This window comes from Pleurodeles waltl, chromosome 10 (genome assembly GCF_031143425.1).
Source record: "Pleurodeles waltl isolate 20211129_DDA chromosome 10, aPleWal1.hap1.20221129, whole genome shotgun sequence".
Lineage (NCBI taxonomy): Eukaryota > Metazoa > Chordata > Amphibia > Caudata > Salamandridae > Pleurodeles > Pleurodeles waltl.
The window spans coordinates 338,949,035-338,975,965 of NC_090449.1; the positions used below are offsets into that span (position 1 = coordinate 338,949,035).

Sequence of the window (26,931 nt, forward strand, 5' to 3'; positions counted from 1 at the left end):
CTCTTGCATGAGTGAATGTACCAGGAATACATGTTCACAACTTAAGGGATAGACATATTTTTCCCTGCCTCACCCCTCTCCCTTTGGTGCAAGCAACAACTATCCCATATATCCCACCCTTTTGTGCCCACACAGCATTACAGCTCTGTTTATACACAGTTCATTGCTACCATTATTTGATTACTGACCATTCAAAGTTGTATATTTCTTCAATGAATAAAGTAAATGAAGTAAGAGTAAAATAACCCAATGCCAATACATTAATTGATTTTATTAGTGCTTGCAAGACAGCTAAATCTTTCTAACAGTAAATTAAATTGCAGGATTGTGGATAATGTAATGTAAGTGGTGAATCTACCAAAACGTGTTTGACGCCAATGATCCTGGTGTAACAGCCATAAGGATCAGGATATAAAGAGACATTACAGGTTTATTTGTAGTATTGACAGAGGCATTCAGATACTAAATAGTTTTGGTAGATTATTTCACATGGTCAAGAGTCACAAATGTTGAAAGAGCACCCACAGGAGTTGTCATAGAATTCCTAGTGCATGCGTTTCCAAGACAAATTGCTAGCAAAATATGTCTCAGACAACAAAGCCCAATTCTGTTTTGCTGAAATGTTCAGCTTTTTTTTTTTTTTTTTTAAATTAAGAACGCACAGACAGGTTTCACTATTTTGTCCCAACGTGAATGGCCAAGTGGGGAGACGGAACAAGAAGTCCATTCAGTTTGCCAGGAATACCAGAATGTCATAGAAAAACTTCAACTTCAAAGTCAACTTTGACTGTCTACAGGACCACAACAGTCACACACACACTGTTTCTATATCTTTTATTTTATTTACTTAGCAGCTGTAACATTTTGAACAGAAACAGCAGTGGAACATAAAACAATGAGGTTCTTGTTCATGTGGAACCAAAAGTGAACAGTTGTACTATGGATTTATTTTAAGCCTTGTATCATTTAGTAGTCATTAGGTCCTGCAGAAGCGTCTCTGGATCCGGCTGGACCATAGAGATGCGAAATATGTTGACCCTTTGTTAGGGATGGTTTGTAAGTTCCCCACCTCTTCTTCTCTTGTCTTGTGGTAGAGAGTGATTGACCATTATCTCTGTTTCGCTCTCTTGATTATTTTTTATCTTGGCCTCAATCCTCCGTATGGACTAATAAAATGATAAGTTTCATAAGGTGTTTTTAGTGGCTAGGGCTTACCAGTATAACATGGGTCACACAATATGGTGCACTTCAAACCGAAAAAGATGGCTGTTTTCTTGAGTTAGGTTGGAACAAAGTGTATGTGGGTGGGTTTCTGTCAACCGGAAGCTAAGAGACTGGTGAACATGATGAAAGGTGACACAAATGTTCCAATTCAGTTTCCTCTTAAAGCACATTTGCACAGTTGAGTTCAAAGAAAGCTTTACATAGCACAATTTTGGCATACAACTCCACTTCATAATATAACTGCTGAGACACTTCTACTGAATGTTAAATCTGACGTGATTGTGAGAAAGACACAAAGAAAAAATGAAGGGGTACAGTGATATCTGCAAAGATAGAAATAGCAGGAGGGAATTAAGTGATATATTAACGAGAAGAGAGGAATCCCGGAATGTAGGACAACCGGTTGCAGTATTATTTTGGTGTGTGTGAATGGGTGAAGAAATCACATGATATTTGTAAAAGTCCAACAAGGAGGACTGACATGCAAAACATGGTGGAAGGTTTGTGTAATGCCATAAAACTCTGGGATGGACATGGGTGGAATTTGAGTAATTTGTTTAAAAATCGAGATGGACTAGATGTTTTGATGAAAATGATGCAGGCAATATGTTGTTTGTTTTGAAGGGTTAGAGCTTTCAAGATTCTGTATACCAGAGGCATTCAGATGATGTGGCTGTGTTTGGACTGGCTGAAAGCGGAAAGGAAAATAACTGTATTGGTAAATAAATGTTTCATAAGAGAAGGATTCCTTCCCATTTGGGTGATTATGTAATCAACTGAATCTGTTTTTCTAGGATACTATTTATGGTTTGAGTTGACTTATCTTCTTGTTGAATGGTATCTACATGCACAAGTGTGTTTTGGTGGAATGTTTATGTATGTGGAATGGGTTTGTGTGTAGAAGTGTGGTGGAATTGTCTAAAATGTAAAAGGTTGCTAAGAAGAGAGAAAATGAACAGAGAAGGAAATATGATGATTGAGGTAAAATTACATATGGAACAGCTATAAAAGAATATAAACGTGTTAATAGGACCTGAGAAAACCTATTTTAGGTAGAAAATAGACACTGCATCTAATTCCCCGAAGAAACTGTTTAAGATAGTGAACTCATTAATGAAAGTTTCCTATAGTACTATGGGGTTCCCATCCTCAACAGCACGCTGCAACATGCTCCCCGAATATTTTTCAAAATAAAATTCTTAACGTTATTAAGTAGCTTCCAGTTCCACTACCAATGCCAGACATAGCTAGAGAAGACATAGGACAACCAGAGAATGATTTCTCGCTAAAATCGTTCCCAGCATTTGATCTTGAAGCATTGGAGGCAATTCTTGAATCTATCAAGTCGGGTTCTCCTCTAGATCCTGTTCCCCCAGATTTGCTTTCAAAAAGTGGGAGTACTCTTATGCTGCCTCTAATGGAGGTCCTGAATCTCTCATTAGAGAGTGGTACTATTCCCACGGCCTGGAAACAGGCAGTAGTAAAATCTCTCCTAAAAAGACCTATGGCAAATCTAGCATTATTAGAAAACTATAGACCCATTTCTCTTCTCCCAAGCGACAAGTAAAAACTTTAGAAAAACATATTAACAAACATTTATCTGACTTCTTAGAAGCCCATAACATTCTTGACCCGACACAAACTGGTTTGAGGCACAGGAGCCGTCCTGAAACTGCCCTACTTGCTGCTACTGTGGAACTAAGACTGATCCTTGACTGGGATGACATTGCCGCCTTGATCATGCTAGACCTCAATGCAGCATCTGACACCGTCTCTCGTCCTATTCAACAAAGGTTGAGTGAAGTGGGAATTAAGGAGCTAGCTTTAAAATGGCTTGAAGCTCTTCTGGATGACAGAAGCTTCCAAGTGTGTGAGGAAGCTTTCTCCCCTCATATCTTTCCTCTTACCTGTGGGATGCCCCAGAGATCTTCTCTTAGCCCCACGCTTTTTAAAATTCATGTACGGCTCCTTACAGTGATCATCCGCTCATTAGGCTTGGACCTTGTGTCCTACGCAGATGATATGCAAATTATTATGGCACTCAATCCCATTCTTAATTTCACCAAGCCGCAGCTTGATCAGTGCCTAATGAGGGTCACAGAATGGATGGCAGCCAGGTGCATTAAATTAAAGTGTGGCAAGACACAGGTCATGATTGTGGGGGGAAAACCCCTCGAATGGATGTAAATTGACTAGTCAAAACATTGAGGAGACCGTCCTAAACCAACCAAGGCCCTAAAAAGCCTGGGTTTCTGGACTGATGAGAAACTTAGTACGCAATCACAGGCCTGTGAATTTTCGGGCTTATGCTTCAGCATTCCTAGAACTCTCAGGAATTGTTTCCAATGGCTCCCTCCACCTACTAGGTGAGTGGACGTTCACAGCCTGATCTTTTCAAGGTTAGACTAAGGTAATGCATTGCATATAGGAAATACAAAATATGTTATTAAAAGACTACAGGTAGTCCAGAACGCCGCCGTGAGGACTCTATTTAATATCCCCAAATACCAATTGGCAGGTCCTGCTCTGACAACCTTACACTGGCTGCCAGTTCATAAAAGGATCAAGTTTAAAGCCTTATGCATAGCCCAGTGGTTCCCAAACTGTGCGCCGCGGCACCCCGGTGCGCCATTAGAAGTTGCAAGGGGCGCCACGTGCATTTTGGAAACATGACAGGAACAATTTAAAAGATTTATGTGCAGTTTATAAATTATCTCTTAGGACGAGGTAAACAGTCTTTTGCGGCGAGTAACTAATTTGGCATTTCACGTGGGGGAATTACACAATCAGAGCCTTCGCTTCTAAGGCGTTGCAAGGAGTGCAGCAATTGCGAAGACAGCAGTGTGATCAGGCCATGCTCATTGAAGTGCGCACATCCAACGTGTTTCCCTGAAGTTCCTTGTCGAATTTAGGAAAATCAGGTAAGTATTATTATAATAATTAGGAGAATCTAGAGTGAGAGATAGGGCACGACAAGACCGGAGATTTCAGGAATGCTCAGAAAATTCTCCTAACCAGCACCGGTGTGGTAATTAAATGGGGCTCCTCTTATCCTGCACTTCATCTAGGCGGCTTTGATAACAGTGTTTACAGAGTCTTATAAACGACAGAATTATTTACAATGATCCAGTTTCTGCTTCACAAAACCATTCCCCTGGGAGCCCCGTCTGAAAAACAGGAAAATAGTTTATTTGGAATGAACCGAGTTAATTTGCTAGTAGAAGTCAGGGTCAAGTTGCGTGCACTCCACGGCCTTGCAGGGGAGATTTATGATGCACCATTGATGTTAAAGAAAATTCTTAATTTTTGTAGCATGTCGCTAAATACAATCACATTTACATATTTACATTTTTATTACTGAATGGTTTGCGCCCAAAAAAGAGACAGTAGTATGAACTTTTATGTAATAGGGCTATTTTTACTGATTTTAAGTATAACTACTGGAGCACATGATCTGTTTCCATGCCTCTGCATTTATTTTGTTGAACTACAAAAAACAGAAATGAGTTATTTCAGTGTCGGCCAATCTGGTTGGTCATGACGCCCTTTTCTCAATATAAAGCACACCTTTCCTTTTTTCCCCATTTGTGTTTAAAAAATGCTATTTAAATTGTCCAAAATAAATTATAGGCCGACAGTCCTCCCTTACTTGCATGCCCAAATCAGATTACTTACTGAGTCTTGCTGTCAAGGAAAGGCAATTTTTGTTGGGAGGCCAGAAAAACGGCTATGGGAGGTACAGACCGAGTGGAACTTGGAAAGCACAGTTTTCAAAAGCTGAAGGCTTTGAAATAATTTAGAAACTGCAGAGTGTGAGTGTGAACGACAGTGCTTAATTTGTAAATAAAAATGTGCTGGTGCCCAAAGCCCTCCTCTTAAACATGTGGCTGCTGCAATTAAATGTGGGAAAATGGAATACTGAGGCAGTGTAATCCTGAAGCCATCTCAAGCCTCTTCAATGATTTTAAAGCCACTCCCTGCCCCTTCAGCTCACTCTTGCAGCTTTCTGTTTTCTCCCATTGTGACATTATTTTGTTTTTCTCTTTTCCTCAGTCTTTCCCATATGTGTCTTATGTGTCTTTTGCTCCCAGTAAATGCTTGAGGCAGAAAAATAAGTGACGGCCCTCAAAAATAAGTGCTGGTGCTGTGCAGCGGAAACAAGCACAAATTAAGCACTGATGAATGATCAAGTACTGTTGCTAATTCATGGAAACATTTTTGGCCCTTAATATTGTATTGTTTCTGACTTAACTGAATTGAAAAAAAATCTTAAAGTAAACAACTTATATTTTTATTTTGTTACCAATACCTTCATCGTCTTCATCCCAATTATTTGGAGGGAGAAAAATTGAAGTTCTCCCGAGGCTGGGCTTACATCGCCTACCCGAATAAAAGTGACATAATGGGGAGCCGCGGGCAATGGCCAATAAAGGTGAAGGGAGCCGCGTGTCGAAAACGTTTGGGAACCACTGGCATAGCCCATAAAATAATCCACGGCAAAGGCTCTCCAGTAATCAGGAAACTGATTCCCCCCATGTTCCTAAATGTTCACTACGTTCACAATTACGTGGGCTCTTGACAGTCCCCACAATCAAGACAGCAAGGTATGGAGACAGATCTTTTGCATATCTTGTACCCTCTCTGTGGAATGACCTCCCCACAGAATTGAAATTCCAACAGTCAGAAACCAGATTTAGGAAGCTGCAAAAAATACACTTGTTTTAGACTTATGTGCCTGTGCTGCCTCATGTGTGGTTGAGCTAGCGTTGGGACCTGATTAGGCAGCCATGTGCTCTACAAAAAACTTACAGAATAGAATAAGTAATGTGTTTTGTAAAGGGGAATGTGTGTGGCTAGTTTTGTGTGGAATGTTGTTTAGGTGTATGTGGAATGTTTGTGTGTTAGGAGAGATTAGGACTCGAGATTTCTAGAGTTACAACTCAAGTGGAGGATGGCATCAGGATGGGATGTCACTGGTCCAGGTTTGTGTTGCTCTTAAATAAATAGGCATTCCCTTGGACTGTTGTATTGCTGTTTTGTCCGTACAACCAAACCCAACACTATCATATCTGGACTCGGGAGAACCAAGCACAAGTAATAACAATATCAATGAAACTCCTTCAGCCCTCCCATCTCTCCACTTTTTTCATATTGTTTCTCTTAAGTGATCATTTGGTTGTACACAGAGGAGCACAGGTTCCATACACCTTACTACTGTTCTCAAGATATGCACTGGTTCTACAGTGCAAGAGTTTCCATGACGAATGCAGCCTCATCCACCCAATTCAGATGTGCAAACATGGAATCCAGGGAAGTTTTAGGGGTGTTGTCCATTTTGGGAGAGTATAGGTCAAAACAATAGCAATTTTCACCTTCAACACTGCCAGTAAATATCCCTGAGAATAACAAGTAACCAGTTAATTTTTAAAACCCATATAGGACCTATATCATTCAATGAAGATTACATATAAACAGATGTGAATAGTTACCAGGTCGTTAGCAGTTTACAATGCTGCTGACTCACTGTGCAAGTCAGGAAGTGAAAGGTTGGTGGTAAGAGGACATTTCTACCACTTGTCTGTTTGATGTCTTATCACAAAATCATATTACGTTGCCTTGGAGATAAGCATGGAATGCTGAGTTGAAAGGAAAGGATACTTAATAGATGTCCACCATCAAAATAGTCACTGAATTCATTATATAGCCTTACTCAGACTTGTCATCACAAACTAGGAACCTGGATACTGTGGGAACTATTTAGGTTTTATGAACAGCAAATAACTTATGATGGACACAGGAGAGTTATCCGAAGTGGAAACGGTTGCCTATATGCCACTGAACTTGTGCAAAGGGCTACTATGTTTTGATTTTAAAACCATTAATAGGTAAAGTGACACTGCTCGATCCCAGACTGACTTACTCACTGTCAACCCTAAAATCATTTCATTTTTAAATGGACTCCCTGGAAAGGTTGGATTAAATAAAACATCTCAAAATAAATAAATAGCTACGGTTCCCAGCCGAAAAGATATGTCAGGTAACAAAACATATTGACCTTAATCCCAGAAGAAAGCGCAGGCTTCTGGAAATAAAGTACTGCTGTCCCTCTAAGCATCCCCATGTAATGTTAGTCCATGAGCACAGAGGACTACTGTATTTGTATTATCTCCGATAAGGGATGTCAGTTAGAGTGCTATAGTCAGTAGCTACTTTCTAGGGCTTTCCCAGGCCGCATAAAACTGCAGTGGGCACCAGTGGTGACAATAACGATTTCTGGTGCTGGGACTGATGTAACAAAGAGCCTCACAGACAGCAAGGTCATCCAAGGAACGTAGAGATGAAAACGCTTGTGTCAAGGTTTAAGGTTGCATGCCACCAGCGGTCAGGAAAGTACAAAACCTGTCAAATCAACAGACAAAAACAGGAGCATTAATGATGCAGATTTCTGAGGAAGTGATGATGCCCAGCAGGCAACAGCTATTCCCTTTGTTATCTGTACCTACTTTACAACAAGGTTTTAAATCTTAGAAGGGCATCTCTAATAATCTGCTATTATTCAGTGCAATCGTCTACATTCTTACCTCTCCAGGGCGGATGGTGCACTCCACCGGACGTTCATGTTCTGGAAGGAGTGGATAATTGTCTGTCAGCCATGACAACGTAGTCTTGTTAGGGTTAAATTCAGGCGTCTTGTCTGGTGGATAAAGAAACCAGCGCTAGAAGGAAAGACAATTCTTAAAGATACGAGACTGGAATGGATCCTCAAACCCACGACCCATTCTCCTCATCCGTAAAATACACACACTTCCATCAACAGTAAACATTTTCCTCTGAAGGACATCACATTCAGCTGAAGATGAAGTAGCAGTGAAGAACAAGCTATTTACTATTGGTAACTTTATTGTTTGGATAAAGAGTGCTCCCAGATACCTTGTATTCAACCACGGCAAAGCTGCACTACATAAGGAGGCTCAGCTTAAGGAAATCAATCAACCTTACATTAGAAAGCTTTACAGGATGGCACATTTTGTAAAAAATGATGAAAGACAGAATCTACCCTGGGAATACTTACTTTTTGTCCTAGCAAAATAAGGTACAAGGCATTGAGTATGAACCCTACTGGTTGATGTAATGATGAAAAGGAAGATGGTTTTGTCTCCAAGACACAACTGAGGAGCTACAATCCACTGGTCTTCCTGGAAAACCCATTTGGAATGTCGGAAATAATCACAGTGCTTATAATCTAGCCATGTATGGTGGAGAGAGGTACAAATTCCTTTGGCACTTAAATAATTTTGACAGTGCGACTGTTAAAATTCGTCAGAGGAACGTCACACTATTTGAGGGGTTGTTGATTTATCAACCACCGGGTTCCTACTCTACTTTTATACAACATTGGCCATCTATAATTGGGCCAATAACTATGACCTCTAGATGTATAGTACTAAGGGATTTTAACATTCATTTTGATGATAGTCAGGACCCCCATGTTAATGAGTTTCTTAATCTTATGGTAGATTTTGATTGGAATCGAAAGTTACGTCAGCTACTCATAGGGCAGGCCATGTACTTGACAGGATATTTGCCCGTAATAATGATTTTGTTTTGTTAGACAACAGGGCATTGGACTGATCATCATCTCCTCACTTTTAGGCTGACAAATTTCTCTGCTATTCAGGAAGCTAGCTCTCCCCTGAAGCCAGTCAGGCACTAGAATAGTATTAAGGAGTCACAACTAAGGCCTGCCCTGGTCTCAGGTTGGAAAGCTGCAGAGGAACTTCCTCTATTGGCTCCAGATAGGTTTAACCAGGGGATAAGAAAAGATATGGATCAGCTGGCCCTGTGCAAACCACCTCGGCTGTCAAGGAGGAAAAAGGCTAGTTGCCCATGGTCGTAGTAGTAAAATACTTTATTCGATTGTTTATCAATAACCATAAAAGCACATAAAAATTAATACTTATACAACATATAATCCAATATAAAAGCTAACATCAATTAATAATATAAAAACATGGAGACATATTCTCAAAAAGTCCTTTCCTGCCTTCAAAACTGCACATAAATAAACTGCAAAACCATGACAGATTTTGATTGATGGGAGAGTTTGCAGCTATAAAAAAGCCAGGCGAGGCTGATGTATTTGTAATGTTTTTAGGAGTGGTATCACAAATTATTTTCTCTGTTCAGTGTACAATTTGCAGAATAAAACTGTATGCACTGTGCTTTGTATCGAGACTGAATCACAAGGACGGTTCTCCAATACTGGGCTCCAGTCATTGGTTACAGGAAAGCTAACTAGTCGATGGAATGTCTCTAGCCTTAAGCGAGTGATAACAAACGATGCCTCGGGTTCAGGACATACTGTAAATATGGTTCCATACCATCCATTAGCTGCATCAAATGATTCCTCATGACGCCGGATTTTTGTGCTTCTGTAGCCCATTTTCAGTCAGCCAAGTGGGTGAGGCACTCCTTTTTAAGGTATTTCCTAGATAGTGTTTCCATTTTTTCTGGGATGAAGTAATAGTCCGGATGACCCAGGTCCATAAAGAAATTCTTTATGTACTCCAGCCACGGAATTCGCAATGAGTAGTTTAGTATTTGAGAGTCTGTTAGTATCGCCCTGTTCAAACTTGCGTGTTCTGAGGTCCAGACTTTATGTGCCAACAATACTGGTTGTATTCTTAATAAGTCTGCAATATATGTGGCCTCCACACAAATGTTGAGGTGGATTTGGGGGCATTTAGAAGTGACTTTAAAAAGTAATTTTCTGCTGTCTGCAAAGCACCTCACTTTTTATATCCCCATAGGCCTGCCCCGTACATTGCAACAGAGACACATTTCACGCTATAAATTGTCATCATATCTTTTGGAGCTATCCTCCCTACTCTTTTAGAGAAATTTTTTATGGCCATGATGGTTTCGATCAAGTGTAGTTTCCTGGAGCTAATAGCTTGGAACCAACTGAATTTGTTGTCAAACAGAATTCCCAGGTACGAGAACGTTTGTGTGACTTCTATTTTCCCACCCTTTATTGTAATGGGGAGATTTTTTTGTAGTCTTAGTGCCGCATTTCATCACGTATGTTTTAGGATGATTAACTTTGAGGCCTAGTTCTTCCATGTAGTTAACAAAAGTTGCCAGAAGGTGCTGCAAAGCTACTGGGGTTCGTGCCATAAGAACGGCGTCATCAGCATACATGAGAGCTGGAATCGATCCGCGGCCAATTTGTGGTAAGTCTCTACACTCTGTAGATAATACTGACAAGTTTATTTATATATAGCGAAAAAAGAAAGGGTGCTAAAACGCAGCTTGGTCGTACCCCTTGATTTATACCGAATGGAGTGGTGCATTCCCCATGTGCCCCAAATCGTACCTGTGCTCTACTTCCGGAGTATAGCTCCCTTATGAAGTGGACTATTGTTGCATCTACCCCCATTTGCAACTAGATGGGTCATAATTTACTATGGATTACGCAATCAAACGCCGAGGTCAGGTCTACTAAGACCAGATATAGGTTTCCTTTCTTGACCTTGGTGTATTTGCCAATCAGGATCTCTATATATTGAGCCTGTTCCACCTTTCCTATCCCTGACCAAAAGCTATATTGTAAATCCGTTAAAATGTTGTTGGTTTCCGCCCACTCCTGTAATCCATTGAGGATGATACGACCTGCGATCTTTGCGAGAGTATCGAGAAGCGAAATTGGTCTATAGCGGGCAGGGTTTTGGCGATCACCTATTTTAAATATTGGAACAATGATGAACTCCGCCCAGGTTGAAATAACACCTGTGGAACAACATGCTCTCAGAACCTGTGTTAGTAGAGGGTCCCACAGGGCAATGTTAGACTTATATATATATCAACTGGGACTCCATCTGGACCTGGTGCTTTCCCACTCTTACTAGCATTTATGGCATCAATTACCTCATTTAAACTAAATGGTGAAGCAATGGTCAGTAAGTCACCTCTATGGTCATCAATACCTAAAGTTGCCTTTTTTGAACAATATATTTCAGAGAAATGAGCAATCCATTCCTCTTCCGTAATGGCTATTTCTATGCTTGGTGATTCTCTTTCTCCCATCAACGGGGAGTTTTCAACCTTCCAGAATGTAGTATTATTATTTTGAAGACTTGCTTCATACAGGGCGTTCCAAGCCTCTTCTTTTAGGAATTTTTTCCTATTTTTTAAGGCCTTCTTATACTCATGCCTAAGTGTAGAAATCTCATTCGTACTTCTGTTTTGATTATGTAGGGTCTTTTTAAGTTTTTTATAGGCCCGTGTATATTCAAGGTCAAACCAGCCTTTTTTTCCGGGGTCCAGACATTTCCACATTGGCACTGAGTGACTTTTTAATCCCACTTGTAATTACAGTAAAAGCTCTGATACATTCCTGTGGACTTATGTTGTCAGTAAGGCAGATCTCCACCTCTTTAGCGTAGTCACTAAGCAACTGTTTCATGAAACCTATTGGTTCAATCTGGGACCATCGTGGGGAATATCCGTTCCTTGCACCCAATTCTATATTGGTAATATTACCCATAGTTCCTGTGTACTGCTTTTTATCTAAATGCAGAGCCAGATGTATACTGTGCGGGTAATGATTGCTAAGTGCAGTATCATAAATCTGATGATCAGATATGCTATAGGAGAAGTTGTTAGATTAAAATCTATTGTTGTATTTGCGCATCTACCATTGAAGATGGGTTTAATCTGCGGTTTACTATTATGTAGTCCATTTAAAAATAATAAATCAAACTTAAACATTGTGTCATTCTGTATGCTACCATAGGGATTGTGACTGAAGTGAAATTGATCGTCATTTCCCCCTGCGTATAGGCAACAAACGTTCTCGGCTAATTGTGTACATAGATGTGTATTAAAACTGCCTCCCCATACAATCAAAGTCTCTTTCCGCGTGGAATTACACACGAGTTTCAAATCATCCTGTAGTTGTCTAATTATGTGTAAGATTTTGTACGGAGAAGCATTGTTGTAAACATTTACAATGACTAGCTGCAATGTGTTTTTTAATTCGCATAGGATCAGCTGGTAAAAAACATTTGAGGTTAGACTAATCACCTTTCTCAAATCAAGCTTGTGCGGAAGGAATTGCGGGACTATGAAGTGTCCTGTATCCGTTTATATGTATAGGATCTATACATCAGGTCTCTTGAAAGCACATGCAAGGAAACGATCCAATGAAGCCTAGCCAATCGTCATTTTCAATTTTACTGTGAAGGCCGGCCACATTCCAAAACTGAAATTTTGCACCTGGTCTAACTGTCCCTGAACAATGTACGTCAGGAACAGCGTGCCCTACATCCTTAGAAGGGGTGGATGTTTGAGTAGTCCTTACCTCCGTAAAAGGGATGGATATTTGGGTAAGCAAGTGGACAGGATTTCCTCCTTCTGGCACTCCAGCTATGATGTCATACTGTTCATTTTATTGTTCCCGTAAGTACAGCCCCGCCACTCCCCATTTGGCCATTTTTATTGTTTGATGGGTCAAGTAAAAATTTCACAGTGGTAGATCTCCTCCTATCACCAACCTGCTTGGCTGACAGTCAGTCCAATTCTTCCAGAGGCAAGAGGACTTGAAACCTGTTATTGATAGGGACAATATGTTTACTCTCAGTTCTATTACTTGAGGAGAAATGTTCTTATTTAGGCTGATCCTGACTGCTATTGCCTTGGTAAAAATAACCATATGGAATTAGTGAAATACCATAGTTAGGTACCTGTCGGGGACTTATTCCTCTCAAGATGTCTTCTACCAATTTTGGGGTTTTAAACAAAAGTACCACACAGTCTCCCATTAGTGGTTTCTGGCTTCTGCCCACCCATTTAACTCTGCTGACCATTTTTATATCTTCAAATAATATGCCAGTCATGCCGGGTTTCATTCAGGATCCTATCCAATTTAAGGATTTGTTTCTTAAAGGCGTCCATGTTTTCCGGTTCTCACTGGGTATAGTAGGAACATTTGCAAGAGCCACTACATAGGAGGTCACTGCGGGAGGTAAGTGTAGAATATCGCTTGATAATAATGTTGTGTCCGTGATGGAATAGGGTGTGTTATAAATCTCCAAGCCGTTTGTGCTTGTATGTTCCATCATGGCTTGGTATACACTACTGATACCACCTACGTGTATAACAGACTCTATGGGAGGCTGCTTAGCTGAAGATGTAGTCAGCGGAGGTTGTCGCTCTGTAGCCGAGCATAAATTTAAGTCGGTTGCACCACTAGATTGAGGAAATTTAGGGACTGAATCAGGCATTAGTGTCTTCACAAAGTTAAGAATAAACGCCACGTTACTCTCCACTTGAATCAGGTGATTTTTGTGCAAAGATGTAGCCTCCAGAGGGCTCCTCTGTGTTAGTATCCTTTCCTCAACATTTGTAATCTGCTTATCAATGGCACCCATTGCTGCTGAGATAAATTTTAATATTGATGTGTGATCTTTGTGGGGAGATGTATTTTTTGCACTTAATTGCTTCCTCTTACCCATCTCTAAAATTCAGTCATGCACTCAAATACTCAGTTAATATTACTTTAGAATTCTTCTTACTGGTTAAAACGCCTATTCATGTGCTATATAGAAAACCCAGTAAAACGCAAGTTAGACTTGATATATAGATCAGTAAAACATTTTGAATGATGTAAGAGTTTAAACTATACTTTTCTGGGGTTAATATTAAAGAGGTGCCCCAACTCAGTATCCTCTGGGATCTAATGAGTGCAAAGGTCAGAGTCAGAGAAACCAGGCAGCAGAGTCACTTTGGTGCATCCCACCAGTTTACAGCTTTTATCAAAATCCTTGTAGGCTAAAATTGGCCTGTGCATCAAATACCTGTCAAAAAGGCCACAGAGAAACAAATGCAGCAACCAGGACTCCTGTCAAGATTGCCAACCGCACACCGGGTCCCACTCTTGTCTTCCAGGTGAACCAAAACATAGGGGGGTGGCCCAGCCCAGCCTCCTTCAGGCGATGACGGGGAAAGGATGGGCCTGCCCTTGGCCCGGGCGCGTCCTGCGGTGCGGAAGGTCAGGCAGCGCTTTGAGCGCATGTGGCAAGCCTGGCCCGCCCCCGGTCTCCTCGCGTTGCAGGGGGCTTAGCGTCCATCCAGTTTGTGTCTCCTTCCTGCAGAGCGAGAGGTCAGGCAGGGCTTTGAGCGTGTGTGGCACGCCTGGCCCTGCCCCCGGTCTCCTCACCTTGCAGGGGCTTAGAGTCCCCTGAGTTTGTATCTCCTTCCCCTGGTGCGGGAGGTTAGGCAGCGATTTGAGAGCATGTGACAAGCCTGGCCCCGCCCCAGGTCTCCTTGCATTGCAGGGGCTTAGCGTCCCCCGAGTTTGTGTCTCCTCCCCCTAGTTGCCCATGGTTTACTAATGATCTTAAAAATTTGCAGAGAAAATACCGTCAACAAGAACGGAAATGGAGGCTAGATCCTAATCCCATGGAAAAGGCAAAGCTTGGAGCTACCCTTAGTCTTTATGTAAATGCCATTAATATTGCTAAAACCGAATGCTATTCATGTAAAATTAAAGAAGCAACTAATACTACAAGAGAACGTTTTAGAGTAGTACGTTCTCTTACAACTCCTGTCATCCCTACAGATATTGAGAATTCTCAAAATTTTTGCAATAAGGTGGCGACCTTTTTTGAAAGCAAAACTTTGCAAATACTGGCTTTGTTTTCCACAATCCGTAAAAACATGTGATTTATATGAATCTTTAAACAGTCTTATAAAGGATAATAGCCCTATGCTGACAAATTTACTGCCACTATTTTCAGAGAGGATCAAAGAGCGTATAATAACTTTTAAATCTGGCTCTCCCAGCGACCCTCCACCACCCCATATTTTACAGTTTGTCCCTGATCTAGTTTCTACAGCCCTTGGACCAATATTTCAGGAGGTCCTGGCTATGGGTCTGTATTCTTCCTATTAGAAGGAAGCAATGGTGAACCCCTTGAAAAAGAAATTAGATGGCAAAGCAAATGATTTCAAGAATTTGCAGCCTATTGCTCTGCTGCCTTTTCAATCTAAGATCTTTGAAAAACATGTTAATGAAGAATTGGCCAAGTTTCTCCAAGATTTGGGTAGTCTAGACCCTACTCAACATGGTTTCAGAAAGAACCACAGTACAGAATCTGCCCTTAGTACTACTTCGGATACTATTCGAAAACTAGCTGATGAGGGAGTCGCTGCCATTTTAGTGCTTTTAGACTTGTCAGCAGCTTTTGACACCATTTCTCCCCAAATTATGACGCATCACCTGCATCAGGCAGGTGTTAAGCGATACAGCTCTATGCATTTTGAAGTCTTTTTAGAAGACAGGTCCACCAAAGTAACTTGTGTAGATTTTAAGGCACCCTCATTTCAGTTACAATGCTGGGTACCTCAGGGTTCCTCGCTTAGCCCCACCCTTTTTAATTTGTACATAGCACCACTGGCCAGACTTATTCGTTCTTTTGGTTTATTGGCCACCTCTTATCCGGATGATACTCAATTAATTATTCCTGTACATAAGAATTAGGAAGAAGCCGCTGACCGTTTCCATCAATGTATGCGTGGGGATAATAGATGGATGGGCCTGAATTAGCTCAAAATGAATGGCGATAAAACTGAGATTCTTCTTTTTGGTTCTAGCAGAAATTTATGGAGCTCACAATGGTGTCCATCAGCATGTGGAGACTTACCTGTCCCCATTAGCTCTACTAAGAATTTGGGGGTAATTTGTGACACTGCCCTGTCCTTTAAGACACAAGTTAATTCTATTACTAAAACGTGTTTCCAGATATTAAAAAAACACAGAAATATATTTTTCCTTATTTACAAGAGAAGCTTAGAATGAAGGTGTCCCTTGCCTTGGTAATCTCCAAAAAAGATTACTGTAATGCTCTATTGCTTAATATTGATAAGCTTTCACTTAACAAACTTCAACTCATCAAGAATTCTGCTGCTCGTCTAATACTTAATCTTCCCCGTACAGCTTCGGCCAGTGCTAGTCTGAGGCAACTACACTGGTTACCTGTGAAGAAACGTATTACTTTTAAGACAATGTGCCTAACACATAAAGCTTTATACATGAGTAGCCCTGAACATCTGTCATTGGGGCTTCATTGGTACGTCCCAAGCAGTCAGCTTAGATCTACAGGCTCCAACTTGGTTTATATTCCGCAGACCCGTGAGGCTAGATGGGGTGACAAGGCATTCACGGTGGCCGCGGCTAAACATTGGAATATGCTTCCTTTCATGATGAGGAAAGAAAATAATTTCCCAGCCTTCAGAAAGAAGCTAAAAACTTGGCCCTTTACACAGTAGCTGTGGCTAATTCTTTTTCTCCTTTTCTGTCTTTTCTTGGCGTTCTCATTCCTGTTACTTAGCGCTTTGATGCCTTGGCCGGAATGTGATTTATAAATATGAAATACATACATACAGTAGGTAAGCAAAAAAAAAGGAGCCCTTATGTAATTAACAGATAATTGTGCAAAAGACAGTTAGATAGTACTTCCCTTTCCCACTAGTTATAAAGCAAACTTCAAGCTGGATGGAAGGTGTAATAAAAGGGATGATTATTTGAGGGGTAACTACCCACCTCAAGGAATAATCACAACCCTTCTTAGGGTGAACCCTCAAAGTCACTAAATTAAAGTGAGCTCAATCAGCGATGGCACAAAGCAGAGGCTAAAATTAGGGTAATTTATTTAGTAACAGAACAGTAATAAAGTCAAAATGCAATACAATAGAAATCTCAAACTGAATTAGGCAAATAAGAGTACAATTTAACATACAAAATGACACCAAAATGACAATAAATCCAATAGGAGGAACCGGATACAAGGAGTTTTATAGTTTTAAGTAGGAATAGCTCCAAGAATCATAAAATCATAATGATAGCATGGTTGATGGTAAATCGGAGCCTTGGTGAAAACTGATGCTGACCACAATGGAGCGTGAATTGGATACACCGACCAGGTTTGTCCTGGTCAAAGATTTTACCTTCTGTCTTTAGTCCTTTAAGCCCCAATCCACCACCGGAGTAAGCCTCTAAACCCCACAGGACCTCAGGGGCATTTAGAAATTCACAGGTGTCAGGCAGAGGCAAAACAGCAGGGACCAGTCCATGTCCAGTTGCCACTGGTCAGCTGGTTATTTGCAGGAAAAGGCTTGTTGTGGCTTGTTGTGTTCCTGTACATTTAACAAGAGGTCACCTTCATGACCATTAGAGTCCACTTCTTTGACCTGGGTACAAAAGGGAGAAAGTCCAATTCTTTAGGACTCCTCTCAGGTCACAGACAGCAGGTCCAGTCCTCTTCGTTTCTTCGTCTACTCCAAGCGTGTTCAGAAGTAGGTTCCTAGAAAAGCTGCATTTATGTTTTGCATGAGCTAGAGGGTGGGAATGACTCCAGGGGTGGTGTATAGGTTGCCGGGGTCAACCCTGCGAACTTGAGGCATTTACAAGGCGGCACGTCTTTGTCCACACTAAACATGTGCTCTAAGGGCGAGGGTATGCATAGAGAGTGTCCTACTTTAATCCTAAGGTCCTCCCACATCTAACACTAAAATCCAATTAATGGCAGTTACTCGACCACAATAAGCCCAGAGGCAGAAGTCTGCTAGAAAAATAGGAAGGTTTTCAGCAAAGAGGAAGTGGATTCACAAGGATTATTTTGGCATCATGCTTCTGTTCTTATCAAGAGCGTCCCAGGGTTAGACGTAAAATCCAGAGACATAAGTCTGGTAGAACAAAAGTAGGGTTTGCCAGCATTTCTTTTAATGTCCAACAAGTGCAGAGCTCTCTCTGCCAGAGATGTTGGGTTCGGAAAGAAAGATTTTAAAACCACTGGTTGGTTAATATGAAAGTCTAATGGCACCTTTGGAACAAACTTGGGGTTCGTACAAAGTATCACTCTATTCTGTTTAAATTGGAGGAAAGGCTCTTGAATGGTCAACTTCTAGATTTCACTGACCCGTCTAGAGGAGGTAAGGGCTAGTAACAGAGCCACTTTCCACGATAAATGCTTCAGATCCTCTCTGTGTATCGGTTCAAATGGGTGGTTCATAAACTGAGAGAGAACCATGTTGAGTTGCCAAGACGGTGGAAGAGGCCTTACCGGCGAAAAAACTGGAAAGAGTCCTTTGAGAAATTGTCTGATTAATCTAGAAGACCACATAGATGGTGACGTCGGCGAACGTCTGAAGCGAGATATCGCTGCCAAGTGCACCCTAATGGATGCATGCGCCAAGCTTGTTGACACCAGATGGAGGAGATAGGGCAATATTTGCTCTGGCGGTGATAGTAGTGGATCAATCTGCTCCACCGGACACCACAAACAAAATCTCTTCTATTTTAAAGAGTACGACTTGTTGAAGCTATCTGTTCTGACTTTTGCCAAAATATCCAGACACTCAGGGCAAATGTTTAAATGGGCAAACTCATTGCGTTCAGCAGCCAGGCCGATAATTTGAGTGATTTGTGGTCCGGATGTAAAATCTGGCCCTCGTTCCTTGTCAAGAGCTGTGGTGAAACTTTCAGCGGAATGTGAGTCGCCTCCAAGAACAGGAGGAGTTCTTAGAATCAATGTTGGCGGGGCTAGAACAGAGCTATCAGGATGATCTTGCAATGCTCCCGTTTGATCTTTGCAAGTACTCTTGAGATTAGACGAATGGGTGGAAAAGTGTAGGCAACGCATTCCCCCAAGAGCCCGGATGGTGAACCCAACTTGCATAATATCGGCATTTGGTGTTCTGCTGGGTTGCAAAAAGATCCAGTTTGGGTTTCCCCCACCTCCTGAAGACTTGGTCGAGCACCTCCTGGTTCAGCTCCCATTCGTGACAGGAGGAAGTCAGTCTGCTGAGAGTATCTGCTGCCTCATTCTGCCTTCCTGGTAGATGTTCTGCTCATAGACTGATGCCATTGCAAAAGTCTGCGATTCCATAGATAGGAGGAGAGACTCCATTCCCCCTTTCTTGTTTAAATAATGCATTGCTGCAGTATTTTCCGTCCTTATGAGAACTGCTGAGTGCTTTATTCTCGGGAGGAAAGCCTACAGGGCCAGGGAGACCGCTCTCCACTCCAGGATGTTGATGTGATATTTTCAGAAGGAGTTGCTCCACTTTCCACTGATCTGAAGATCTTGAAGATGCGCACCCCACCCCTCTAGGGAAGCATCCGTGGTGATGACTAACGGAGGTCGAGGTGGTAGGAAAGGAAGACTGACTGCGATGTTTTCCTGGTTTTTCTACCAGTGGAGCGCCTGAACCATCCTAGGAGTTACTGTGATTAGATCGTCGAACAAGTTCTCTCTCTGTATTCACTGAAGATCTAGTTCTTCCTGCAGGGGGCGCATTCTTTGTCGACAAAAGGGGAGTGACCGTATGCAAGAAGACATCATCCCCAGAAGCAATTTGTAGGTGCGTAGAGAAAGAGACTTTTTTCTTTGTACTCTGCTTGCAAGGCAAACGAGTTTTGCTTGTCTCTCCATTGAGGGGAAAGCTCGGTATTTGATGGTGTCGATTTTTGCGACTAAAAAGTTCGCCACTCTTGCTGGAAAGATGTTTGACTTGTTCTGATTCAGAGTGAGACCCAGCTCTTCGAATAATACTATGCAAGCAGTTGTTGAGTCGTGAGCTGCTTGAGACAACCGCGCCTTTATTAGCCAATCATCTAAGTAGGGAAAAATTTGCAATTTTTTCTTTCTCAAGAAAGCCCCTACCGGAACTAGGCACTTCGGAAAGATTCTGGGGGCGGACTTCAGGCCGAATGAAAGAACTCTGAATTGGAAATGGCTGCCGGCTACCACGAAACTGAGATATTTTCCGTGGGCAGGTGAAATCGGAATATGAAAGTAAGCATCCTGTAGATCCAGAGACCTCATATAATCTCTGTGGGTCATGCGGAGAAGAATATCTTGCAATGTGACCATGCAAAAGGTTTGGCGTTTGAGGTACTTGTTTTGTCCTTGAGATCTAGAATGGGATGCCAAGATTCCCAGTTTTTGTGCAACAGAAAGAAATGGGAGTAAAAACCTTTGCCTTTCTCCGAAGAAGGAACCCTCTCTATCGCTCCCTTTCTGAGAATGGTCACGACCTCCAGCCGGAGTTGTTTTAGATGCTTCTGCAAGAAGGTATGAGGAGGACAAGGAGGTGGGCGTTGAATGAACTCTAATGTATGGCCAAATCGAACAATCTTTAAAACCCACTGATGTTATTTGTTCCCACTTCTGATAGAAGTGTGATATCCTTCCCCCTATCTTCCGTCTCTGTGGTAAGGTTGTAGCTGGAGCCTGAAACTTGTCATTCACGTCTGGCTGCCTCTTTGCCCCGACGCGGTCTTCCCCTAGGAGGGGGTCTGGAATAGGACACCTGAGGTGGTTGCCTTTGGGTGTATTGAGGCCGAAACTGCTGTGTATCATAGGAGGGGTAACAAAAACTCTGGTAACCCCCTCGATATGTCGAGACTCCTCAACCTCTGGAGGCACGAAAAGGCATTCTCTTAAATTGAAGTGTCCCTAAGGACCTTGCAGTGTCTGTGTCTGATTTGATGTCTTGCAAGGCCTCATCCACATGCTTGCCATACAAAGCCTCTCCATCAAAAGGAAGGTTCAACACCTTATTCTGAACCTCTGGACGAAAGGAAGTTGCCCTAAGCCAGCCCTGAAGCCACAGCACTGCTCCACTAGCTAGCTGCCGAAAGACTGTTGTTGCAATATCCATAGCGTAGTCTATCACCTCAGCCGAGGTGCGCTCTCCCTCCAAGAGTATTTTCTTCACCTTCGCCTTAGAGTCTTCCTAGAGGTGGTCCAGATATATAGCAATATCAGCCTACAGTTGTCTGTCATACCTCCCCAGGATTGCTAATGAATTTGCTGCCCTCACTATTAGACCAGACATGGAAGAGAAACGCTTCCCGATGTTGTCCAGTCTTCTCCCCTCTTTGTCTGGAAGAGCTGAAAGTGGCGTTAATAGATTTTTGGGACGCCTCTGCGCTGCCTGGGTTAAAACGGAGTCCGGCTTCAGGTGACTAACTAGACACTCCAGGGCATCCTCTGGGGCGTCATACTTTTTGTCCAACCTAGGCAAGACTGTTGTCACCATAGCTGGATTTCTCATCACTTTGAGACCTTCCTCTCAGATGTAGCCTACTATCGGTATGGAGCGGACACTCTTTTGATACAGCTTCTTGAAGACATATAAACAACAATGGATGTCTTGGGTATTGCAAACCTCGTTGCCGCCCTCTCAAGCAGATTATGGAAACCCCCAATATCTCCTGGGGAGAATCCACCGGAGTAGGTGATGGAGATGAGGGTGTCGGCAATATATTGTTGTCCCAATCCGAGTTGTCCTGCAATTCTCTTTCTTCCCTCTCTTCATCCGAGGAGTCAGTAACCTGCATGAAAGACCTTTGCAGGGTACTTCTGGCCGATCTAGGAGATGATCTAGGTTGTGGCACTGGAGTGGCAGGCATCAATGGAGGAGGTGCCGTTTGAATGTCCGATTGTGGCGCTGATGGAAATCTCCTTTTGTAATCTGATAACATAAACTGTAGATCAGATATAAGGGAACTCGGACACAAACCATGTCCTCTGGTACATATGTCTGCTGTCGCTGAGGAGAATAATACTGTTGATAATATTCCTCTTCATCCTCTTGACACTTAACACAAAGTTGTGAAGGGCTATAGGCTGGCCCATACTTATCCGAATCTTCCTCCAGAAGATGAGATGGGATTAATGGTGTAACCTTGCTTGGTAATGTAGCTCCCGGAGTGATATCTCTCCTCCCAGAAACAGACTGTGTTTTTCTCTTTGTTGGCGGTGTCGACGACAGTAACGTTGACGAGGTCGTCAACAAAGTCGTCTCCGATAGTCCTAGTGCTCCCGTCGACAGTGTCGCCAACGACAGCGTAGACGTAGGAATCCTCGTCATCAATGGTGTCGTCAACGGAGTCGTCGTCAGAGTCATCGTCAACGACGTCTTGATCTTCAACGTCGACAGCTTAGATTTTTTTACCGCTGTTTGTGGATGTCGTCGACGAGGAAGAAGTCACCATTGATAGACTGGTTACTGTCGTTGTCGACATCGATACAGTCGCCGTGTATGTTCTTGTCGACAACGGTGTCGACGACAATGACCTCGTCGACGGTGGAATCGTCATCGACGGTCTATCTTCAGAAGCTGAAGAAGGCTTTCTGAACACGGTCAACACCTTTGGAGGGGGTGTAGAAGGCTCTGAGGAAGATTTTGGTACCTCTTTTGATGTTGAAGGTCGATGCCTGGACTTAAGAGGAGGCTCTTTTTTTCCTGAGGTGAGGATGAGAGACTGCGGCCTTCACCAGACCCCTGTGAGGTATTTTTGAAAGTCTTTGAAGGTTGTTTTGAACTCTTTTCAGAATGAGGTGATCTTTACGTCTTTTGTGACCTCCTAGAAGACCATGAAGACTCCACACTGTCAGAGTCCGGGACAGGGTTATTTCTTGATTTAAGCTTCTAGAGCCATATCAACAATCTCCCCTCTCTATCCTTCAAAGTCTTCGATGAAAAGTTACGACATACCTTACAGTCAGTAGCAGAGTGTTCAGGATAGAGGCAATATATACAATCTGTATGAGGGTCTTCTGATTGGAGCCTTTACTTCCCACAAGTGCCACAGGCTCTAAATAAACTTTTTCTCTCTCTGTCAGACATCCTGCCGGTCCAACAGGCTCCAGAAAGTATGAGTGTAAGTCAGAAACACTCATTGAGTAAATAGAAACTCAGATATAGTGATAAAATCTTCTTCCACAAGAACAAACTGTGAAGAGCTCAGAGGCGACTCCCTAGCACAACGTGCAGTAGAAAATCTGAGGTCCTGGAGCGTCTCTCAGGAGGGTTCTAGAGAGTGGTGCTCTCTGATTGGCTTCAAGTTTGGTCCTTTTTTACATAAGGACTTGGATATTTTGCTAAAATGCAGAGTTGTTATGTTATACCTGTTATGTCTTTCGGACATTGTCTTTTCTAAGGTACCAGGGACTCCCCATCTTAACGACTGGGGATGATTCAAGCATGTGAACCTATGAAAGTTTCAATACTGGAGTAACTGTTTTGACATCCTGCTTCCCTTTTTTTTCAAGGGTGCCCAAATTTAAATGTAAACCCAGAACTGTCAAGCAGGATTTCACTTAAAAAAAATATATATCTTTATTGGTTTTGAGTGCACATGTAACAAACACATTGCCTATTAAAGGGAACATTGCAAAGAATCGATTATAATTAACGACCATTAAGATAATTAATATATAATGTAATCACTTCAGTCGTCATGTGGATAAAACGTTGCAGAATGTGCTAGGACACACAACATGTATTAAAAGAGAAAGAGAAAAATGTATCAGTAAAACAGGCCTGGGATCATTATGTGAATAATGTGATTGTGTTAGTCTGAGGGAGGGTGTCAAACGCACTAAAAGAGCAGTGGTCGAGAATTGTCAGACAGCTGTGCATATTTATATATCAAGTATATGACGTGAGTTATGAATCATGTGGTCAAGTGGAGAGAAAGACCAAATTGAGTGTTCGGGGGAAGAGGTCTAGTATTAGCCTTTAAACTATCTGTAAACGAACAAAGTAGATCGCCCCATAAACCCACAATAGAACATTTCCATAATCCCCTAAACTCTTTGCATTGTAGTACAGTAGATTCTGCTGTCACCTTTCATATCACAGAGGATTGCCAAGAAGAGACAAGTGTAAGAATAGGGCCTTCCACTTCATGGTGATAGACTCCAACCTAAAAGGAGGGCTAGGTCAATGAATTTGTTTGCTGCCTCAGTATATTTGGGCTCTTGTAAAGACTGAGCATACAGCTTTCTAATGTGTGAAGGTCTTAACAACCAGTAACGTATGACAGTGCAGATGTCACTACAGTTGTGGTGAATATGCAAAGAATCCAAGAACATATGTTTCAGGTCTGTACCAGGGGAAGCACATGGGGGCAGTTTGAACTGGTGTTTACATACAATTTGCTTAATCTATCAGGAGTCAAGTAGCCAGAGAGAGAATACTGTGAAACCAATGGGTCCATACTGGATGGATCTAGCTATCCAGGATATTAGTTTGCAACCTGTGTGTGAGAAGGTAGCCTCTTTCTAGCCTTGTTACCCCCACTTTTGGCCTGTTTGTGAGTGTATGTCAGGGTGTTTGTCACTGTTTTCACTGTCTCACTGGGATCCTGATAGCCAGGCCTCAGTGCTCATAGTGAAAACACTATGTTTTCAGTATGTTTGTTATGTGTCACTGGGATCCTGCTGGTCAGGACCCCAGTGCTCATAGGTTTGTGGCCTATATGTATGTGTCACTGGGACCCTGTCACACAGGGCCCCAGTGCTCATAGGTGTGCATGTATATGTTCCCTGTGTGGTGCCTAACTGTCTCACTGAGGCTCTGCTAACCAGAACCTCAGTGGTTATGCTCTCTCATTACTTTCAAATTGTCACTGACAGGCTAGTGACCATTTTTACCAATTTACATTGGCTTACTGGAACACCCTTATAATTCCCTAGTATATGGTACTGAGGTACCCAGGGTATTGGGGTTCCAGGAGATCCCTATGGGCTGCAGCATTTCTTTTGCCACCCATAGGGAGCTCTGACAATTCTTACACAGGCCTGCCACTGCAGCCTGAGTGAAATAACGTCCACGTTATTTCACAGCCATTTTACACTGCACTTAAGTAACTTATAAGTCACCTATATGTCTAACCTTTACCTGGTAAAGGTTAGGTGCAAAGTTACTTAGTGTGAGGGCACCCTGGCACTAGCCAAGGTGCCCCCACATTGTTCAGAGCCAATTCACTGAACTTTGTGAGTGCGGGGACACCATTACACGCGTGCACTACATATAGGTCACTACCTATATGTAGCTTCACCATGGTAACTCCGAATATGGCCATGTAACATGTCTATGATCATGGAATTGCCCCCTCTATGCCATCCTGGCATTTTTGGTACAATTCCATGATCCCAGTGGTCTGTAGCACAGACCCTGGTACTGCCAGACTGCCCTTCCTGGGGTTTCACTGCAGCTGCTGCTGCTGCCAACCCCTCAGACAGGCAGCTGCCCTCCTGGGGTCCAGCCAGGCCTGGCCCAGGATGGCAGAACAAAGAACTTCCTCTGAGAGAGGGTGTGACACCCTCTCCCTTTGGAAAATAGTGTGAAGGCAGGGGAGGAGTAGCCTCCCCCAGCCTCTGGAAATGCTTTGTTGGGCACAGAGGTGCCCAATTCTGCATAAGCCAGTCTACACCGGTTCAGGGACCCCTTAGCCCCTGCTCTGGCGCGAAACTGGACAAAGGAAAGGGGAGTGACCACTCCCCTGACCTGCACCTCCCCTGGGAGGTGTCCAGAGCTCCTCCAGTGTGCTCCAGACCTCTGCCATCTTGGAAACAGAGGTGCTGCTGGCACACTGGACTGCTCTGAGTGGCCAGTGCCACCAGGTGACGTCAGAGACTCCTTGTGATAGGCTCCTTCAGGTGTTAGTAGCCTTTCCTCTCTCCTAGGTAGCCAAACCCTCTTTTCTGGCTATTTAGGGTCTCTGTCTCTGGGGAAACTTCAGATAACGAATGCATGAGCTCAGCCGAGTTCCTCTGCATCTCCCTCTTCACCTTCTGATAAGGAATCGACCGCTGACCGCGCTGGAAGCCTGCAAACCTGCAACATAGTAGCAAAGACGACTACTGCAACTCTGTAACGCTGATCCTGCCGCCTTCTCGACTGTTTTCCTGCTTGTGCATGCTGTGGGGGTAGTCTGCCTCCTCTCTGCACCAGAAGCTCCGAAGAAATCTCCCGTGGGTCGACGGAATCTTCCCCCTGCAACCGCAGGCACCAAAAAGCTGCATCTCCGGTCCCTTGGGTCTCCTCTCAGCACGACGAGCGAGGTCCCTTGAATCCAGCGACACCGTCCAAGTGACCCCCACAGTCCAGTGACTCTTCAGCCCAAGTTTGGTGGAGGTAAGTCCTTGCCTCACCTCGCTGGGCTGCATTGCTGGGAACCGCGACTTTGCAAGCTTCTCCGGCCCCTGTGCACTTCCGGCGGAAATCCTGTGTGCACAGCCAAGCCTGGGTCCACGGCACTCTAACCTGCATTGCACGACTTTCTAAGTTGGTCTCCGGCGACGTGGGACTCCTTTGTGCAACTTCGGCGAGCACCGTTTCACGCATCCTCGTAGTGCCTGTTTCTGGCACTTCTCCGGGTGCTACCTGCTTCAGTGAGGGCTCTTTGTCTTGCTCGACGTCCCCTCTCTCTGCAGGTCCAATTTGCGACCTCCTGGTCCCTCCTGGGCCCCAGCAGCGTCCAAAAACGCCAAACGCACGATTTGCGTGTAGCAAGGCTTGTTGGCGTCCATCCGGCGGGAAAACACTTCTGCACGACTCTCCAAGGCGTGGGGGATCCATCCTCCAAAGGGGAAGTCTCTAGCCCTTGTCGTTCCTTCAGTATTCACAGTTCTTCAGCCTAGTAAGAGCTTCTTTGCACCAACCGCTGGCATTTCTTGGGCATCTGCCCATCTCCGAGCTGCTTGTGACTTTTGGACTTGGTCCCCTTGTTCCACAGGTACCCTCAGACAGGAATCCATCGTTGTTGCATTGCTGATTTGTGTTTTCCTTGCATTCTCCCTCTAACACGACTATTTTGTCCTTAGGGGAACTTTAGTGCACTTTGCA

At 43.1% G+C, this 26,931-nt stretch overlaps 1 protein-coding gene across 5 annotated transcripts in view; it reads right to left on the minus strand.

Annotated features, from left to right (window-relative positions):
- Window positions 1–26,931, minus strand: part of JMJD8 (jumonji domain containing 8) — a 165,274-nt gene that overhangs the window by 37,888 nt on the left and 100,455 nt on the right. For 4 of the 5 annotated variants that reach the window (XM_069210549.1, XM_069210546.1, XM_069210545.1 and 1 more), the window contains one exon: window positions 7,806–7,940. In XM_069210549.1, the coding sequence (XP_069066650.1) occupies window positions 7,806–7,940 (135 nt within the window). Of the gene's footprint in view, window positions 1–250; window positions 7,624–7,805; window positions 7,941–26,931 lie in introns of those variants that run through there. The other variant, XM_069210548.1, reaches the window with a different exon arrangement.